This window comes from Boleophthalmus pectinirostris, unplaced genomic scaffold, assembly GCF_026225935.1.
Source record: "Boleophthalmus pectinirostris isolate CB_2022bp ecotype Guang Dong unplaced genomic scaffold, ASM2622593v1 HiC_scaffold_4, whole genome shotgun sequence".
In the NCBI taxonomy this organism is placed as follows: Eukaryota; Metazoa; Chordata; class Actinopteri; order Gobiiformes; family Gobiidae; genus Boleophthalmus; species Boleophthalmus pectinirostris.
In genome coordinates, this window is record NW_026571353.1 from 22,597,955 (window position 1) to 22,612,021 (window position 14,067).

General features: G+C 37.4%; 2 protein-coding genes across 4 annotated transcripts; both read left to right on the forward strand.

Annotated features, from left to right (window-relative positions):
- Positions 1–22: 22 nt before the first annotated feature.
- LOC110175797 (zinc finger protein 462-like) lies at positions 23–9,815 on the forward strand. Of its 2 annotated transcripts, none has more exons than XM_020942011.2 (11): positions 23–148; positions 486–542; positions 620–5,115; positions 5,185–5,465; positions 5,937–6,055; positions 6,141–6,254; positions 6,543–6,777; positions 6,841–6,983; positions 7,061–7,284; positions 7,720–8,404; positions 9,327–9,815. In XM_020942011.2, the coding sequence occupies exons 2-11, from the start codon at positions 533–535 to the stop codon at positions 9,428–9,430; spliced, it is 6,411 nt and encodes a 2,136-aa protein (XP_020797670.1). In that variant the 5' UTR covers positions 23–148; positions 486–532; the 3' UTR covers positions 9,431–9,815. The 2 variants fall into 2 exon arrangements, with proteins under 2 accessions (XP_020797670.1, XP_055017641.1); XM_055161666.1 differs by having other exon boundaries at positions 53–152.
- A 704-nt stretch (positions 9,816–10,519) lies between these two features.
- On the forward strand, positions 10,520–13,960 carry mfsd10 (major facilitator superfamily domain containing 10). Of its 2 annotated transcripts, none has more exons than XM_020916988.2 (13): positions 10,520–10,670; positions 11,004–11,160; positions 11,378–11,474; positions 11,862–11,965; positions 12,072–12,230; positions 12,321–12,518; positions 12,590–12,686; positions 12,755–12,866; positions 12,947–13,055; positions 13,138–13,228; positions 13,340–13,387; positions 13,494–13,583; positions 13,672–13,960. In XM_020916988.2, exons 2-13 carry the CDS (start codon positions 11,008–11,010, stop codon positions 13,782–13,784), a joined length of 1,371 nt encoding a protein of 456 aa, XP_020772647.2. In that variant the 5' UTR covers positions 10,520–10,670; positions 11,004–11,007; the 3' UTR covers positions 13,785–13,960. The 2 variants fall into 2 exon arrangements, with proteins under 2 accessions (XP_020772647.2, XP_020772641.2); XM_020916982.2 differs by having other exon boundaries at positions 10,634–10,670; positions 10,846–11,160.
- The last annotated feature ends 107 nt before the right edge of the window (positions 13,961–14,067 follow it).

Consider the following 14,067-nt stretch of genomic DNA (forward strand, 5'->3'; position numbering starts at 1 on the left):
TATCTAGGGTTATGGGACCGGAAATGGGAGCTCGGACACTGCACTGTTGTCGCGGGAAAAATGGCGGAAATGTGAGCGGTCGCTGCACTGCAAACAACGAGTAAAACATTACGTTGTAACCTTATATGGATTTCGGTTTCAGTAATGTGTGAGTATGTAATATCCCAACATTTAGTCTTTTAGTTGTTTTAAACTAGTTCTAAACGTGAACACTGTATTTAAAAGCTGCAGTTGTACTTGTCCCGACCCTACTATTCTTCCTGGTGTTGATGGTGGTGACGGTGGTGTGATTTTGAGAAAACGTCGACGATGCACGAATATGCGTCTTTTGGTTATAGTCTTGTAATTATGTGCCATACAGTAAACCTAAAGGCGAACCCTTCTGTCTCTAAGGCGCAGGCCTAAATCATAATTACTTTTTATGTTGCTATTATCACATCAAAATCACTTATTTTAAATTTATACCGTAACTACTTTTTCTTTAGGTGTATTTACCCCAGACAGCTTTTAAGGTGACGGCGGAGAATGCAAGATGCAAAACGGTATGCGTATGTATTTTCTGTTGAGAGTAGAGTTTAAATACACTAAAGCCTTTAATGTTTCCTTTTTTATTCTCCAGATTCTGCACACCATGCTTTTGGCAACATGACCCCAAGCCAAGCTGCTCCTCAAGACACCGCTACATCCTTTAACTGCAATCACTGTGTTCTTATCTTCAGAACTAGGGTCTACCTGTATGAACATCTCCATCAGGTGCATGGCCTTTCTATTGAGTCAGCACTCAGAGACTCTGGCCTCAAATCTGTGCCACAAAGCAAATCTAAGCCAGATACTAGCCTTAAAGTAGGTAAAACCAAGTTGGACATTAGTCTAAAACTAGGAAAAAATAAATTAGACAAAAGTAAACTAAAAAAGACAAATTTTGCTTTCAATTGCAAGAACTGCAATTTTAAAAGTGCTAATTGGGCCATTTATCATGAACATAAACAGCAATGCACAGGTTTTCCCAACAATGAAAATCAAACTGGAAAAACAAGCTTTTTGATTCATAAGGACGAGGCTTCTCCAGGTACAGCTAATCATGAAAAAGCAAAGCACAAAAGCACCCCAAATGATGTCAAAATGTATTCAAAGTCTCCACAAACCATTACCAAATACTTTACGACATCAACCACACTGAAGTCAGATTGTGAAACTAATAAAACGGACAGAAAAACTTTGCGTTTGGAAGAATCTTCTTTGAACTCATCAGGGGTGTTCCAAGTGACAGCAACATCAATAGATTTGGCTTCTAAGAACGTTAGATCACTCATCAGTGATTTGGATATGATATCTGACCCAACTTCAGCAAAGCCTGTGGATCCTTTCAAAGAAGTGCTACCGAAGAACAGTGGTAAGAGACTAGCTAACGAAACTGCTGAATCTAGTCCTTCAAAAAAGACTAAATTAGAAATTGAAACACCATTTGTAAAACTAAACACATCAAGTGGCAAACTTTCATTAGAGTTCAGTGATGATGAAGAGAAGCTGGATCTTGATGGCAAAGAGCTCATAAAAAATTATTTCTGTAAGCACTGTCAATATAATACCACAGACCTGATGCATCTTGTCAGTCATTATCAAGACAACCATCCGTACATAAAATGCAACTCTGCTTATATTGAAGAGAAGAGTGACCAGACCGCTATCTTTCGGTGTCTTGAGTGTCCAGTTGAATTTGCTGTTGAAGCTCATTTACATGATCACTACAGCAAGGATCATCCAGATTCCCCTGGAATCCTCAGTCTGAAATTGGCTGATTTGGTTCATAAGTGTTTTGTGTGCCCATTTACTGCAAAAATACTGCAAAGTTTAAAAGAACACTACAAGGAAAAACATCCATCTCAAAAAGTGGAAAATCCATTATGGTACAGCAAATATTCCTCTGCACAACAAGATGGTTCTTTGAACTATAGAATTTCAGAAGAAGACAAGAGCCCAGAAATGCCTGAAACTGAAAGGACCACCACAGCCGACGAGAGCATGGCATATGCCCCCAAATCATATGATGGGACCTTGTATTACTGTGGAAAGTGTGCCTTCAGTCACAAGTCTGTTGTTGTCCTGCATGTCCACTACAAAAAAAGCCACCCAGAAGAACCAATCACATTAGATAAAATTAAGCAGTTAGTTATAGCTCCAACTGTTGGAGTATCAGAGGAGAAGCCTGGCACAGAGCAGAATATTTCCCGCTCCTTTGCACTGGAAGAAAGTTGGGCATCCCCAGTTTCCGATTCAGAAGACGAGAACATTTCAGCTGATCATAATTTGCAAGCAGCACCGCATACAATTGTGTTGGACAGTGCCACATCATCTTCACCAATTGAGAAGATGTTCTTCTGCAAGCGTTGCAACTTTTCCAAATCAAATATAAAAAGTGTACTTTCTCACCATAATGCAAAACATGGAAAAACTACAACAATTGAGGAGGTCCTGCGTTACTCTGCGGAGATAGCACACAAAAATGTGATACCTGTGCATAATTCAGAGGCTAATGCAAATGTATGTCCACGGCAGTTGTATTATTGCCAAGAATGCAACTATGGGAATCCTACTATAATAGGTATTTTGAACCATCAGAACAAGCTTCATGCAATGAGTAAAGGAAAATCTGCGATTCTTACGTACACAGCCATGATTCATGATCAAATTGAAAAATCCGAAACTCACCCAAATGACTCATTTCTTCCTTCAGGTCTGCCTCTTCCTCTGATTAAAGATGGCACTGGATTGCTTTTCTGCCATTTGTGCAATTACAGGAATAGTGAATTAAGTGTGGTTACTGCACACTATGTTAAGTCACATAAAGGCATTCAGATTACAACACAGGAAATTGCAGAACATACTGCCATGGTTTATGAAAGGTTAAATATAAGTCCTCAGATTAAATCAACAGTACAAAATCAGAAAGTCACTCTAACAAAAACATCTGTTATTGAGCCCGAGACAAAAGCAAAACTTAAGTGCATAAAATGTTCATATAGTACAAATCATTTATATCGTATGCGAAAACATCTTCGATCAGCACACAAAAATAACGTCTCTTTTTCAGACATTGTAGGGCTTTGTGGCACAGAGGCCATATTTCAGCCTGGATACTACTGTGATATTTGTTCCTTTTGCCATGAAGATTTGAAAATGGTTAAATGCCATGGTGTAAACAGACATGGACGACATTTAAGCGATAAATTTATAAACTCTTGCATGTATTTAAGCCCTGATGTATGTGATCCCCAAAAGAGGGACAGTGCTTTTAACAATGACACCACAAAAGCAAAGGAAGATTCAAGCAAAAAGCAAGACTGCAATAACAAGCATGATAATGATGATGATAATGGTGATGAAGAGGCAGCATTTGATTCATACCAAGTGCCTCTTGATTTTGACAATTTAAACGTTTCAGCTGAAGATGGTAAACATTATAATTGCTTGTATTGTTCTGCAACATTTGAAGGACATGGTGGTCTTCTAATTCACATGGGAATGAAACACCGCAGTGAGATTACTAACGAAATGCCACAACTTGAAATGACCGAGCGCACCCAAGTTTTTAAATGCCACAGCTGTAACTATGTGAACAACATTAAACAGGGTGTTGTTACACATTGTCTTATGAAGCATCCCAACAAAGCATTGAAGATCAATAGTATCTACGTTACACGTGAACACCTCAAAAATGTGGAAATGAAAGTTAAAATGGGCACATGGAAATTTTGTGGGTTCATATGCAAAGATTGTTCACAGATTTTTCCATCAAAGGAGAAGTTGAAGTCGCACCATACCACTCACAAGAATCCACCTGTACAAAATACAGATAATCAACTCCAACATGAACAGGTTTGGTGCCAACATTGTGGTTTTTACTGTGCCTCAGAAAAGGAGCACACTGACCATTTGCGTGTTTGCCCAAAGAACTATAGTATATTCTCCTGTGCTCTTTGTCCAGATGCTTTTATTACAAGAGTCCGCCTTGGAATTCATTATACAAAGAAACATGGAAAAGAGGCTTCTTTGAAATACTACACGCCTCTACATAATCAGCAATCCAAGGTGGCAAGAGCAACAAGTGCTCAACCTGTTTCTAGAGAAAGTAAAATGATTTTGATGTATAAGTGTCCAAGCTGCAGGTATGTCAACTCCAGTTGTCATGGAACTCTGACCCACTGCCAAATGCTACACCCAAAGATTGTAGTCAGGGCAGGCAAGCTTAAAACGCTTGAATTGGATTTAGCAAATATGATTGGATGCGTAACTGAAAAGCAAACTACTTTTGGGGGGTATCGGTGCAGAAAATGCCCCTTGGTTTACGGTGGACTGAAGAAACTTAAAAGACATTGTGAAATGGACCATAAGCCAAGTGCACGAGCCACCTCACAGGAACCAGCTGTGCATGACAATGCACTGTCATCAGTGTCTGAGTCTGCCACTTCAGACCAAAAGAAACTGGTAAGCAAATTTTGCCATTTCTTCAAGTGCTCTTTGTGTTCATATTCAACCTCAATCCTAAAGCAACTTGGAAACCATTATATGCAAAGACATGGGAAATCCTCTTATATGAAATATTATTCTCCACTTTTCCACCAAGGAAATAAGCCAAAAATATCTCTCAAACATGAAGAAATTGGCCAAACAAAAAACCCACTGGAACAAACAGAAAAGACCACAGTCCCACAACAAGTTTACAAGTGCAGTTCTTGTTCTTATGGCAGTGCCTATCGGAGATACTTGATTGCTCACTTAAAGAACAGACACAAGTATGATTCAAAAGCTGTGTACAAACATATGGAGAAATACAAGGATTATAAATCAACACTACCCAGTGGACAGTTTACCTGCAAAAAGTGCCACAATGTTGGTTTTGAGTCAAAATTCAGACTTCTGGTCCACTACCGAACATTTCACATTTCTGAGATGCAAATAGACTTTACAATTATAGCAAAAAGAAGAGATAGGTCAACGGGAGTTTACAAGTGTAATTACTGCAAAAAGAAACTGTTTGGGATTAAAAATCTTTGGAAACACTTGGATCAACACAGAGCAAGGTGGCTGAGGAAGCAAAAAGAATTGGAAGTTAAAGTAAGTGAAAGTGTATTTACAGATCTGTGTTATAGTAATAATATACTGACTGTACTCTCATTTCTGTAGGTTACTGAGGAAGATACAGTCCCCAGTTTGAACCCAGTTGAAGAGGAGACTGGGTTAAATGTGATGGATGAAGAGGCAGTCATCAGTCATTCAGCATCAGCCTCCTCTCATTCGGGCTTTGAAGTGCCAGAGGTCTCAGAGGAGCAGTACATTGAAGGTATTCACAACTGCCTACGCTGTAAGAGGTCATTCAAGTCCCTCAAAGGACTGCGATCACATGAACGGAGCCATGCAGCTTTAGCAGCACTGGACATCGCAACTACCTCAGACTCCCAGGAGCGGTAAGGAGTGTTTTGGTGTTTTAAAAAAAAGTCCCCAAGCTGAAAGTGTAATACATATTGGTTATGAATGCAAATGTACATAATATATATACTGTAAAGGTGGGGAGTCTGCCACCTGCTTGTTTCATTATAGAGGTTATTTCTTTGCCTGTAATGTTCCACATTATGGCATTTAACTTGCCAATCTCCTTTGAGAAGCATTAGATGACAGAGCCCAAGTTGCAGGTTAGATCTTTGTAGAGGTGACACAGCTCATTATTGTATTTTTAAACAATGAATTAATGTTTGTTCACGCTTTATGGAGTTGATGAATACAAGAGTTTAATGCCATAGTGCGGAACATTCTACACAATTTAATAACATATTGATACAAAGTTACATAGTGCACATTTAAATATAATATTATGAAGTAGACATTCTGTTGACAAGAGTTTCACATTAATTTATTAGTATATTTGATCCCCCCAACAGCATTAATCAATACATAACCTACCGAACTGGGACTACAAGACCATTTATGTGTGCACTCTGTACTTATCGAACACCGGTGTTGAGCCTGTTGAAAAACCATATAATAAAAAAACATCCACGTGAGTATAATTACATTTTAGACTAGTACTGCTAGTTACTACTGGCATGTGTTGACCAGTTTAACATATTCCTCTGTATGTATAGATGTTTTGAACTCTGCTGAAGTGGATAAACATTTGGACAAGGCTGCACAAAGAGATAATGACGCTCCACAAAATGGTGTGGATGACATGAATGCTGATGATGATGAACCTGAAAGTAAGTGATAAAAGTCTGAACAAAACTTATCAGTTTTGCGATTTTAGTCTTTGTAACACATTATAATAACTACTTTTTATAGCCTTAATAAAGCATGAACAAAGACGTGATGTATAGAATGTATACAATTTGCAAATCAGCTTTTTCAGCCCTACATACTACTTAATTCCCAAACTCCTCATTCCAAATTAAGGAGCTACGAAACCACGTCTGTGTTTATTGGTTTAACAAAGGTGTAGTTATAAAAATGGGTACCTGCATGCCTTAAAGTTTGTTTTTCATCCCCAGACTCTTACCTGGAGCCCCCAGATGTACAGCGCCAGTTAAAACACTACAATATTATGGCTCAGGTAGATCCAGCATCAAAGACACAAAATATCCAGCTGAGTGACCCGAGGATGCTTCCATGTGAAATGTGCAATTTTAACTGTCAGCACTATTCCAACATGAGACGCCACTACTTGAGGCGTCATGGCAAAAAGCTTATCCGATGCAAGGACTGCAACTTTTTCAGCTGTTTTAAGTAAGTAATTATATTTTTAATAAAATATTTTAAATTGACCAATGAACAATACTTTGCTTCCAGACAAAACCTGGATCTACATGAGCAAATGGGACATTCTACTTTCCAGTCCAAGCCCACACACCTTAAGAACCTCTGCTGCCCTTTTTGTCTTTATCAATCAAAAAACAAGAACAACATGATTGATCACATTGTCCTGCATCGTGGTATGTTTTATTCCCAGCAAATACTGTGTATTAATTAAAATGTTTTCTTAATTGTTTTATATTCTATTGTTTTATAGAGGAACGAGTTATGCCAATTGAAGTGCGCCGGTCAAAACTGTCACGTTACCTTCAAGGGATTGTCTTCCGATGTTACAAGTGCACTTTTACCAGTGGAAGTGCTGACAGTCTGCATTTACACATGGCCAAACACAACGATCTCAAACCATTCAAGTGTCGACTGTGTTACTTTGACTGTACACAGCTGAGGGAACTGGAGGCACATCTGTGTGATAAGCATCAGGTGGGGAATGTCCTAATAGGTTTTGTTCATGTCATGTGATGGAATTTGCTTTTAAACTGTCAGATTGCAGATTTATTGACCAGTTTTTGGTTCATATCTCTGTAATTACGGGGTGTATTCACAAGAAACTGGCAGACAAGTCTTCTCTGTCAGTATAAATAAACCAAACAAAAATACTTTTTTCATAATAGTTTTCAAAAGTGATGTCTTTATTCTTGAAGATATAAGATATGGCACATTTATGGAGCCTATCCCTAACAAGTAATAATGAGGTTCTAAATTTATGGAGCATGGTCTTTAACAAAAACTAAATCACCCAAGGACTTCAATAGCCCTCTATCATTATGACCTCTATCATATTATCATATTCTTATATTTCATGTATTTGCATATTAACAGTTTGTCATTGTTAATTTTTTGCATTTTATTCATCAGGTTCTACGAAACCATCAGCTAGTGGGCCAAGTTTGTCTCGATCAGCTAGAATCCATAGAAGACAGAATTCCTCAAAATGACGGTGATGAAATGCTGTATGACCCTGAAAATAATGAGACAATTATGAAGAACAAGAATGAGCAGTCAAATGAGAATCAAGAAGATGCAGAAGAAAATCTCAGTAACTCAGATAGCCCCAAAATGCAGAGTGCTTCAGAAGCTGCTGAAGATGCATCAGAGAGCTCTCCTATGTGTGTGGAGGAAGATCTGTCTCAAGACAACCCTCAAAGCATTGATGCAAACATGGAGCATGAAAAGCAAAACAATACAACAGAAAATGATTCAAAGATGCTCAGTGTGGCCGCTCTTGATTCAAAACAGGACTGTAAAAAAACAACAGACATACACAATACTGTACCTGAAAAGATGTCTACCTCTGTGGCTCCTAAAATAAGCCAAGAGGTTCAAGAAAACCAACATAAAACTAAAAGTGCTGAGGAGTGTCCTTATGGAGACATGCCAATATTAGAGAAATATTTCAAGGAGCAACGTCTTGTTTTTGCACAATCCTCTGAGAATTTTCCATGTTCAATGATGAGGGACGGATGTGACAAGGAAAGCTCTGAAGTGTATGACATGGAAAATGGTTTACAGGAAGCCCACAACTCTCCTCCTGTATTGCAGGGTAAGTATTATAGTAGTATTTAAATTGGTTGCGTTCAAGAATGCCTTTAGCTTTTAATTGAGCTGGAAGACCGGTCAGATTTCTATGGGAGACTATCCTTTTGTCTGTCAGATTGCAGACTTGTTAACCTAATTCATGGTTAAAATTTCTGTATTTACTATCCACATGAAACAAATTATACAACTAAAGAAGATATTAAACTTTGTGCTAGTTTTTAAGTCGGTTGAAATTATGTTTGTGCGATAGAGATTGTACTTCAGAGATTGGTCAGCCTGACTTGATAATTACTATAACAACTTCTTCAATACATGACAGATGGAATAATACATTTTGGGGTCAGTATTTATTGTCTGAACTCTTTGCACAACTGGGTAATGTTTGGTTATTTTTTGACTAAATGATTAGATTTAAGCCATAAAAGGTTGAATTAATTCTATGACTCATTACAGATGCAAACTAAGAACTAAAGTGTTTCATTCTGCTGTTAATGGTTTTTTAACTATATTGTAGATTTTGAATAGTTTTGTGGTTTAAATTTGCTCTTGTTTTTTTTTTTTTTTTTGTCAGTGACATAAATTAGTTTAAATATGATCTTTTATTGGCTATTTTTTCTTGAGCAATACATCACACTTCAAAATGTGCTGTCATGACAGGCTTAGTGAATGGTGCTATTATTCAGCCGCAAAGACGTGATTGTTGTTAGTTGAATGGACTTTAACCCATGTTTTGAATATGTCAAGTTTGTGGATTCAATTATAAGGTTTGACATTTATGGATTATAAATTTGGACATTTCTTTCAAACGCACTGAATCTCCCAAAGATATACTGGCCTCTGTTCTAATTTATGACATTCTGAAATTATAGAATGTGAACGTAACCTATAAAAACTGTTCCAATTTACCTTAATTTTCTATGTTACAGCCACGGACAGAGTTGCAGTGAATGTGTTCCCTTGTGACTATTGTGGAAGAAGTCTCTCAAACACTTCAGAACTTGAACGCCACATGATGAGACACGGAATGTAACAGTATTTTGAGGCAATAGATTGATCATTTGTAAATATTTGTATGTTGTCATTATTGCAAGCCTGATGTATGGGTACTTTTCTTTCTAGATTTCTCTTTTTTTACTTAAACATGCATTTTATAGAGGTATTGAAGTTTTAATTCTTTTTTCTATAAATCACGTTTTAGAAATAAAGCTAATATTGCAAATACAGAATGTTTTGAGTTCAACTTCTATAACCAAGCCAACCTCAAAAATCATATTGCCTTAATATTTTTTGGTAATATGTTTTATTTTTTTGTGAATCTATTTGGGAACTTTTAGTGATGACACATTGAATTTTATGTTTATATAGCCTACCTACTGTAATATCCATATTTGAATAAAATGTAAATCTTCATGTGATCTTCCTGCTCTTTTATTACATGTATAATTGAACTTAATTATAAGCTATCATAGAAATGACAAATATTTTATACGGTTTTGCTTTTGTGTAAAGACCTTTTCATGTTGTCGGTTAAATACGTTGCTTTTATGCCTTGTCTTTAGTTTTATCATTCTTGTCAAAGAGTCCATTTAAAGGGCCTATATTACACTTTTCTGATCTACAAGTATGTTGTAATATTTCTTCATCAAAACACACATGGAGTTGTGTTTTGTTTCATTCACACATGTTTAACACACAAATCTTGCATATTTAAGCTGAGTTCTTTTCTAGAACTAAAAACACTCTTCCACTTGGTGATGTCATGTGGTAAAACAGGAAATGCCCCACTGTGTTTTTAAACTCTATACATATTCACTAGATTCATTTGGATCATTTCAGCTTAGAAATTGCTCTCCTGAATTAAACATATAAGGTTAATTGTTAATTTGAAAACTACCAGCACTACATAACATCACATGGTGGAACAGCATTTTGAGATTTCGAGATTTATATAGATTGATATTAGTTACTAAAACGTGTAATGAAATCAAACACAACTCTAGGTATGTTTTGGGGACCATAACATGACTTTGGGGACTATAACATGACTTAAAGCTCACTAGATTCAAGTTTGCGGAATAATCGGACCTTTGATTAACTGTTATAAAGCAAGGTAAATAAAGGCACCTCCTGTCCCTCCCCTTGGTTGGGCGGTGCTTGGATGGGCTCTGTCTCAAACGCGAGTTCCGAAAAGTGTAAGAGGACACCGCTTCCTGGTATGGACTAATAGTAATGGGCTGAAGAGAGAATCAGGGGAGCGCTGCCTCGGAAAGGTAAGTACAACTTGTTGCTTTGTTTAGGCGATATCTCAAAATGCCAAGTTGTCTGCCTTCCTGTAAGGAATTGGTTGGAATCAACAGGGTTTACCTTTAGGCATTTAAAGCGATAAGTTTGTTTGATTGTTTTTTATTACTATTTTTACTATCATTGTTTCCTTGTTCCTTACAGGCACTAACCATACACATTAATAGGAAAAAGGGTGTGCTTTGCAATAACACTGCCACAGCCTACATAAGTTGCCCATATTTAAGCCTTGGATTTGTTGTGACCATTCTCCATGGTCCAACTAACTTGTGTTGGACCATGGTGTTTCTTTCTATTCCCAGAAAAATGTCAGATATAAACAACTCTGAAAAGGAAGGAGGGTCCTTCTCAGCCAAAATCATCAACATAGTCTTCATCATACTTGTATTGGATCTGCTTGGTTTTACTTTGATCCTGCCTCTGCTGCCTTCAATTTTGGACCACTACTCACAAGAAGAGGTATATTCTAATATTTACTTTACAAAGAGTGTTCTGGAGATGTTAAAACAGGGCTACTGACAAAGAGACCGGGAATCAAACAAAGGAGGTTTTGTGTAGAGAAGACACACATGACAGTTCAGAGAGACTGTGATGCCAGATGCCAGCTCATTCATGCAGAATTAAATTAACTTTCACTCTTGTTTTCTTTTTCTTTTTCCTATTCTTCCACTTGCAGGATGGTGTCTATCAGTGTATGCAGGGTGCTGTGGACTGGTTCAGAGAGTCTATTGGGATTCCTTTAGATAAGAAATACAACACTGTTCTATTTGGAGGTATGGGACAATTTTTTTCTTCAGATATTCATGTTATTAAACGATCCTCTATGCAGATTTTCTGGGGATGATCTGCCATATCTTTTCATTTTTGTGGAGATGTTACTGTTTGCCTGGCCTGTTCATAGTTAAAATGTATTTATTTCCATTAAGACAAACAGGTGATGCCACAGGGCCAAGTTACAGGTTAGATCTGTGGAGAGGTAACCCCACTCACTAATGCATACTGTGAGGTATAGGTGATCAATTAAAACATATGTAACTGAATAAATGTGAGATATTTATGTTTAATGCCATGCACTGGAAAATCTCCTTGGATGCAAGAAACATAGTACACCTTTAACAAAGATCGTGTGATCAATTTGTGTGATTTGTTTTGTTTTGCAGGTTTGATTGGGTCACTTTTCTCACTGTTACAGTTTTTGTCATCACCTGTTACTGGGGCTTTGTCTGACCAATATGGTAGACGGCCCTTGCTTCTGGTCACTACAGTGAGTATCATTATGTATAAACATCAAGCAAATTCTTAGTAGTATTATCTTTATAAATGTCTTGATATGTAAGAGTCCTTTATTCGATTGAGTGTTTGTTTTCCAGCTGGGGCTCATCTCCTCATATGCTGTGTGGGCAGTTTCCAGAAACTTCACCATGTTTCTTTTGTTTCGTATAATTGGAGGAATTTGTAAGGGCAATGTCAGCCTGTGTACTGCCATTGTAGCTGACTTGCCTTGTCCAAAAGCAAGGAACAGGGGAATGGTGTGTACAGCCATAATTTATTAAATAGTAATTAGAAGCTGAAAACATTGAAAAAGATGTTGGTCTTACCTGTGCTATTTCTGTCTTCAGGCTATGATAGGCATTGCCTTTTCACTGGGCTTCACTGTTGGACCTCTAATGGGGGCCTATTTTGCAATGAGCTCCAGGACATCAGGGGAAGGACATGTGTTTCACCAGACCCCCGCTCTGCTTGCTTTTGCCTTCAGTGTGGTGGACCTGCTCTTTATTTGGCTTGTGTTGCCCGAGACACTAAGAAAGGATCACAAGGTAAATGTAGGACTAATACTGAATGGTATAGGGATGTAAAATTAAATAGTTTTTGTTTTTTTTCTTTCAAGACCACTTTCTCCGGTCACTCCAGGGACCTCTTAAACCCTGTATCTTTGTTGTGCTTCTCAGCTATTAGCAGATCTAAAGATTCTCCTTCAAAGCAAAGTGAGCTTTACATTCACATGGATTTGTATATTTATGTGAATCAACCAATGATTGCTGTATTCTTACAGGGATGGAAAAACTAAGAAGATTGGGTCTTATTTATTTTTGTTATCTTTTCCTCTTCTCTGGTCTGGAATTTACACTCAGTTTTCTGACACACCAGCGCTTCAAATTCACAAGGTGTTTTGCATAATAAATATTAACCGTATGTATAGACTACCACATCTACTTACCAAATTACTGGCCTATGTCTTAACCAGCATGCAGCAAGGTAAAATGTTTTTCTTCATTGGTATCGTCATGGCTTTGATCCAGGGAGGTTATGCTCGACGGATCAAACCTGGGAAACACATAAAGAATGTACAAATGGTATGATCAAAATAACAGTTTTTCCCAGTTTTTCTCTGTTAATTAATGTGGAGACTTATTGATTGTATATTCTGTATTTTAGGCAATGGTTACATTGATTCCAGCATTTATACTCATTGGATTCTCCTGGAATGTAACTATGCTGTATGTTGGCCTGGCTCTGTATTCCTTCGGTGAGTTGCTGACATGGATTTTTTCCCCCCCAATATTTCATGTATTTTAACTAAATATGGGGTTAGTATTGAACAGAATGGATGTTTTAATTTTATACTTTCTGTTGACAGCGGCTGCAATAGTTGTGCCATGTCTGTCAACTCTGGTGTCTGAATATGGTATGTTTCCCCTTCACCCACTTTTAAAAAGCTTTAATCACTGAGTGTATATGGCTTTACTACAATGCCATATTGAAGTTGCTTATCAGTCATAACTCTTGTCCAGGCTCTGTTAGTCAGAAAGGGACAGTGATGGGGATCTTGCGGAGTTTGGGTGCCCTGGCCAGAGCAATGGGCCCAGTTGTGTCTTCTACTGGTAAGAATCCATGACACAATAATATTATTTTTTGTCATAATGTAAATTTATTCTTGTGGTCTTTGCTAATGTTCTTTGTACTTCACAGTTTACTGGGTAGCCGGAGCCAAAATGTGTTTTTTGCTCTCATCTGCAGCTTTCATTGTACCTTTGGCTCATCTAAGTATTGACTGGAGCCTACAGGACAATAAGGACAAATGATGATCTATGAGCAAACAGCCTTTTGCAGTGCCATGACTTTATTATAAGGAATTGTTGAACTTTATGTAAGCATGTGAACAAAAATGAACCTGTTGCCTTTTATCGGCCTATGTTTTTATACTTTTAACACTTTTAACAACTAATATATTTATTTTGTAATAAAAGAAAAGAATGTTGTTGTTTTTTAATTTATCTTTGTTTCTGAAAAACAAGTATTATTTTCTCAAAAGACTATACCGCATACAGTCTACGAACGAATTGTAGTGCAATTACCTACCTTGTC

Bases quoted from the DNA above. Each gene is read 5' to 3' on its own strand.
- LOC110175797 (XM_020942011.2), top strand. The intron at 5,116-5,184 runs GTAAGTGAAAGT...TCATTTCTGTAG, and splicing joins AAAAAGAATTGGAAGTTAAA to GTTACTGAGGAAGATACAGT. The intron at 6,984-7,060 runs GTATGTTTTATT...ATTGTTTTATAG, and splicing joins TCACATTGTCCTGCATCGTG to AGGAACGAGTTATGCCAATT.
- mfsd10 (XM_020916982.2), top strand. From the start codon at position 10,981: ATGGTGTTTCTTTCTATTCCCAGAAAAATGTCAGATATAAACAACTCT. The intron at 11,966-12,071 runs GTGAGTATCATT...TTTGTTTTCCAG, and splicing joins CCTTGCTTCTGGTCACTACA to CTGGGGCTCATCTCCTCATA. The intron at 13,584-13,671 runs GTAAGAATCCAT...TGTACTTCACAG, and splicing joins CCCAGTTGTGTCTTCTACTG to TTTACTGGGTAGCCGGAGCC.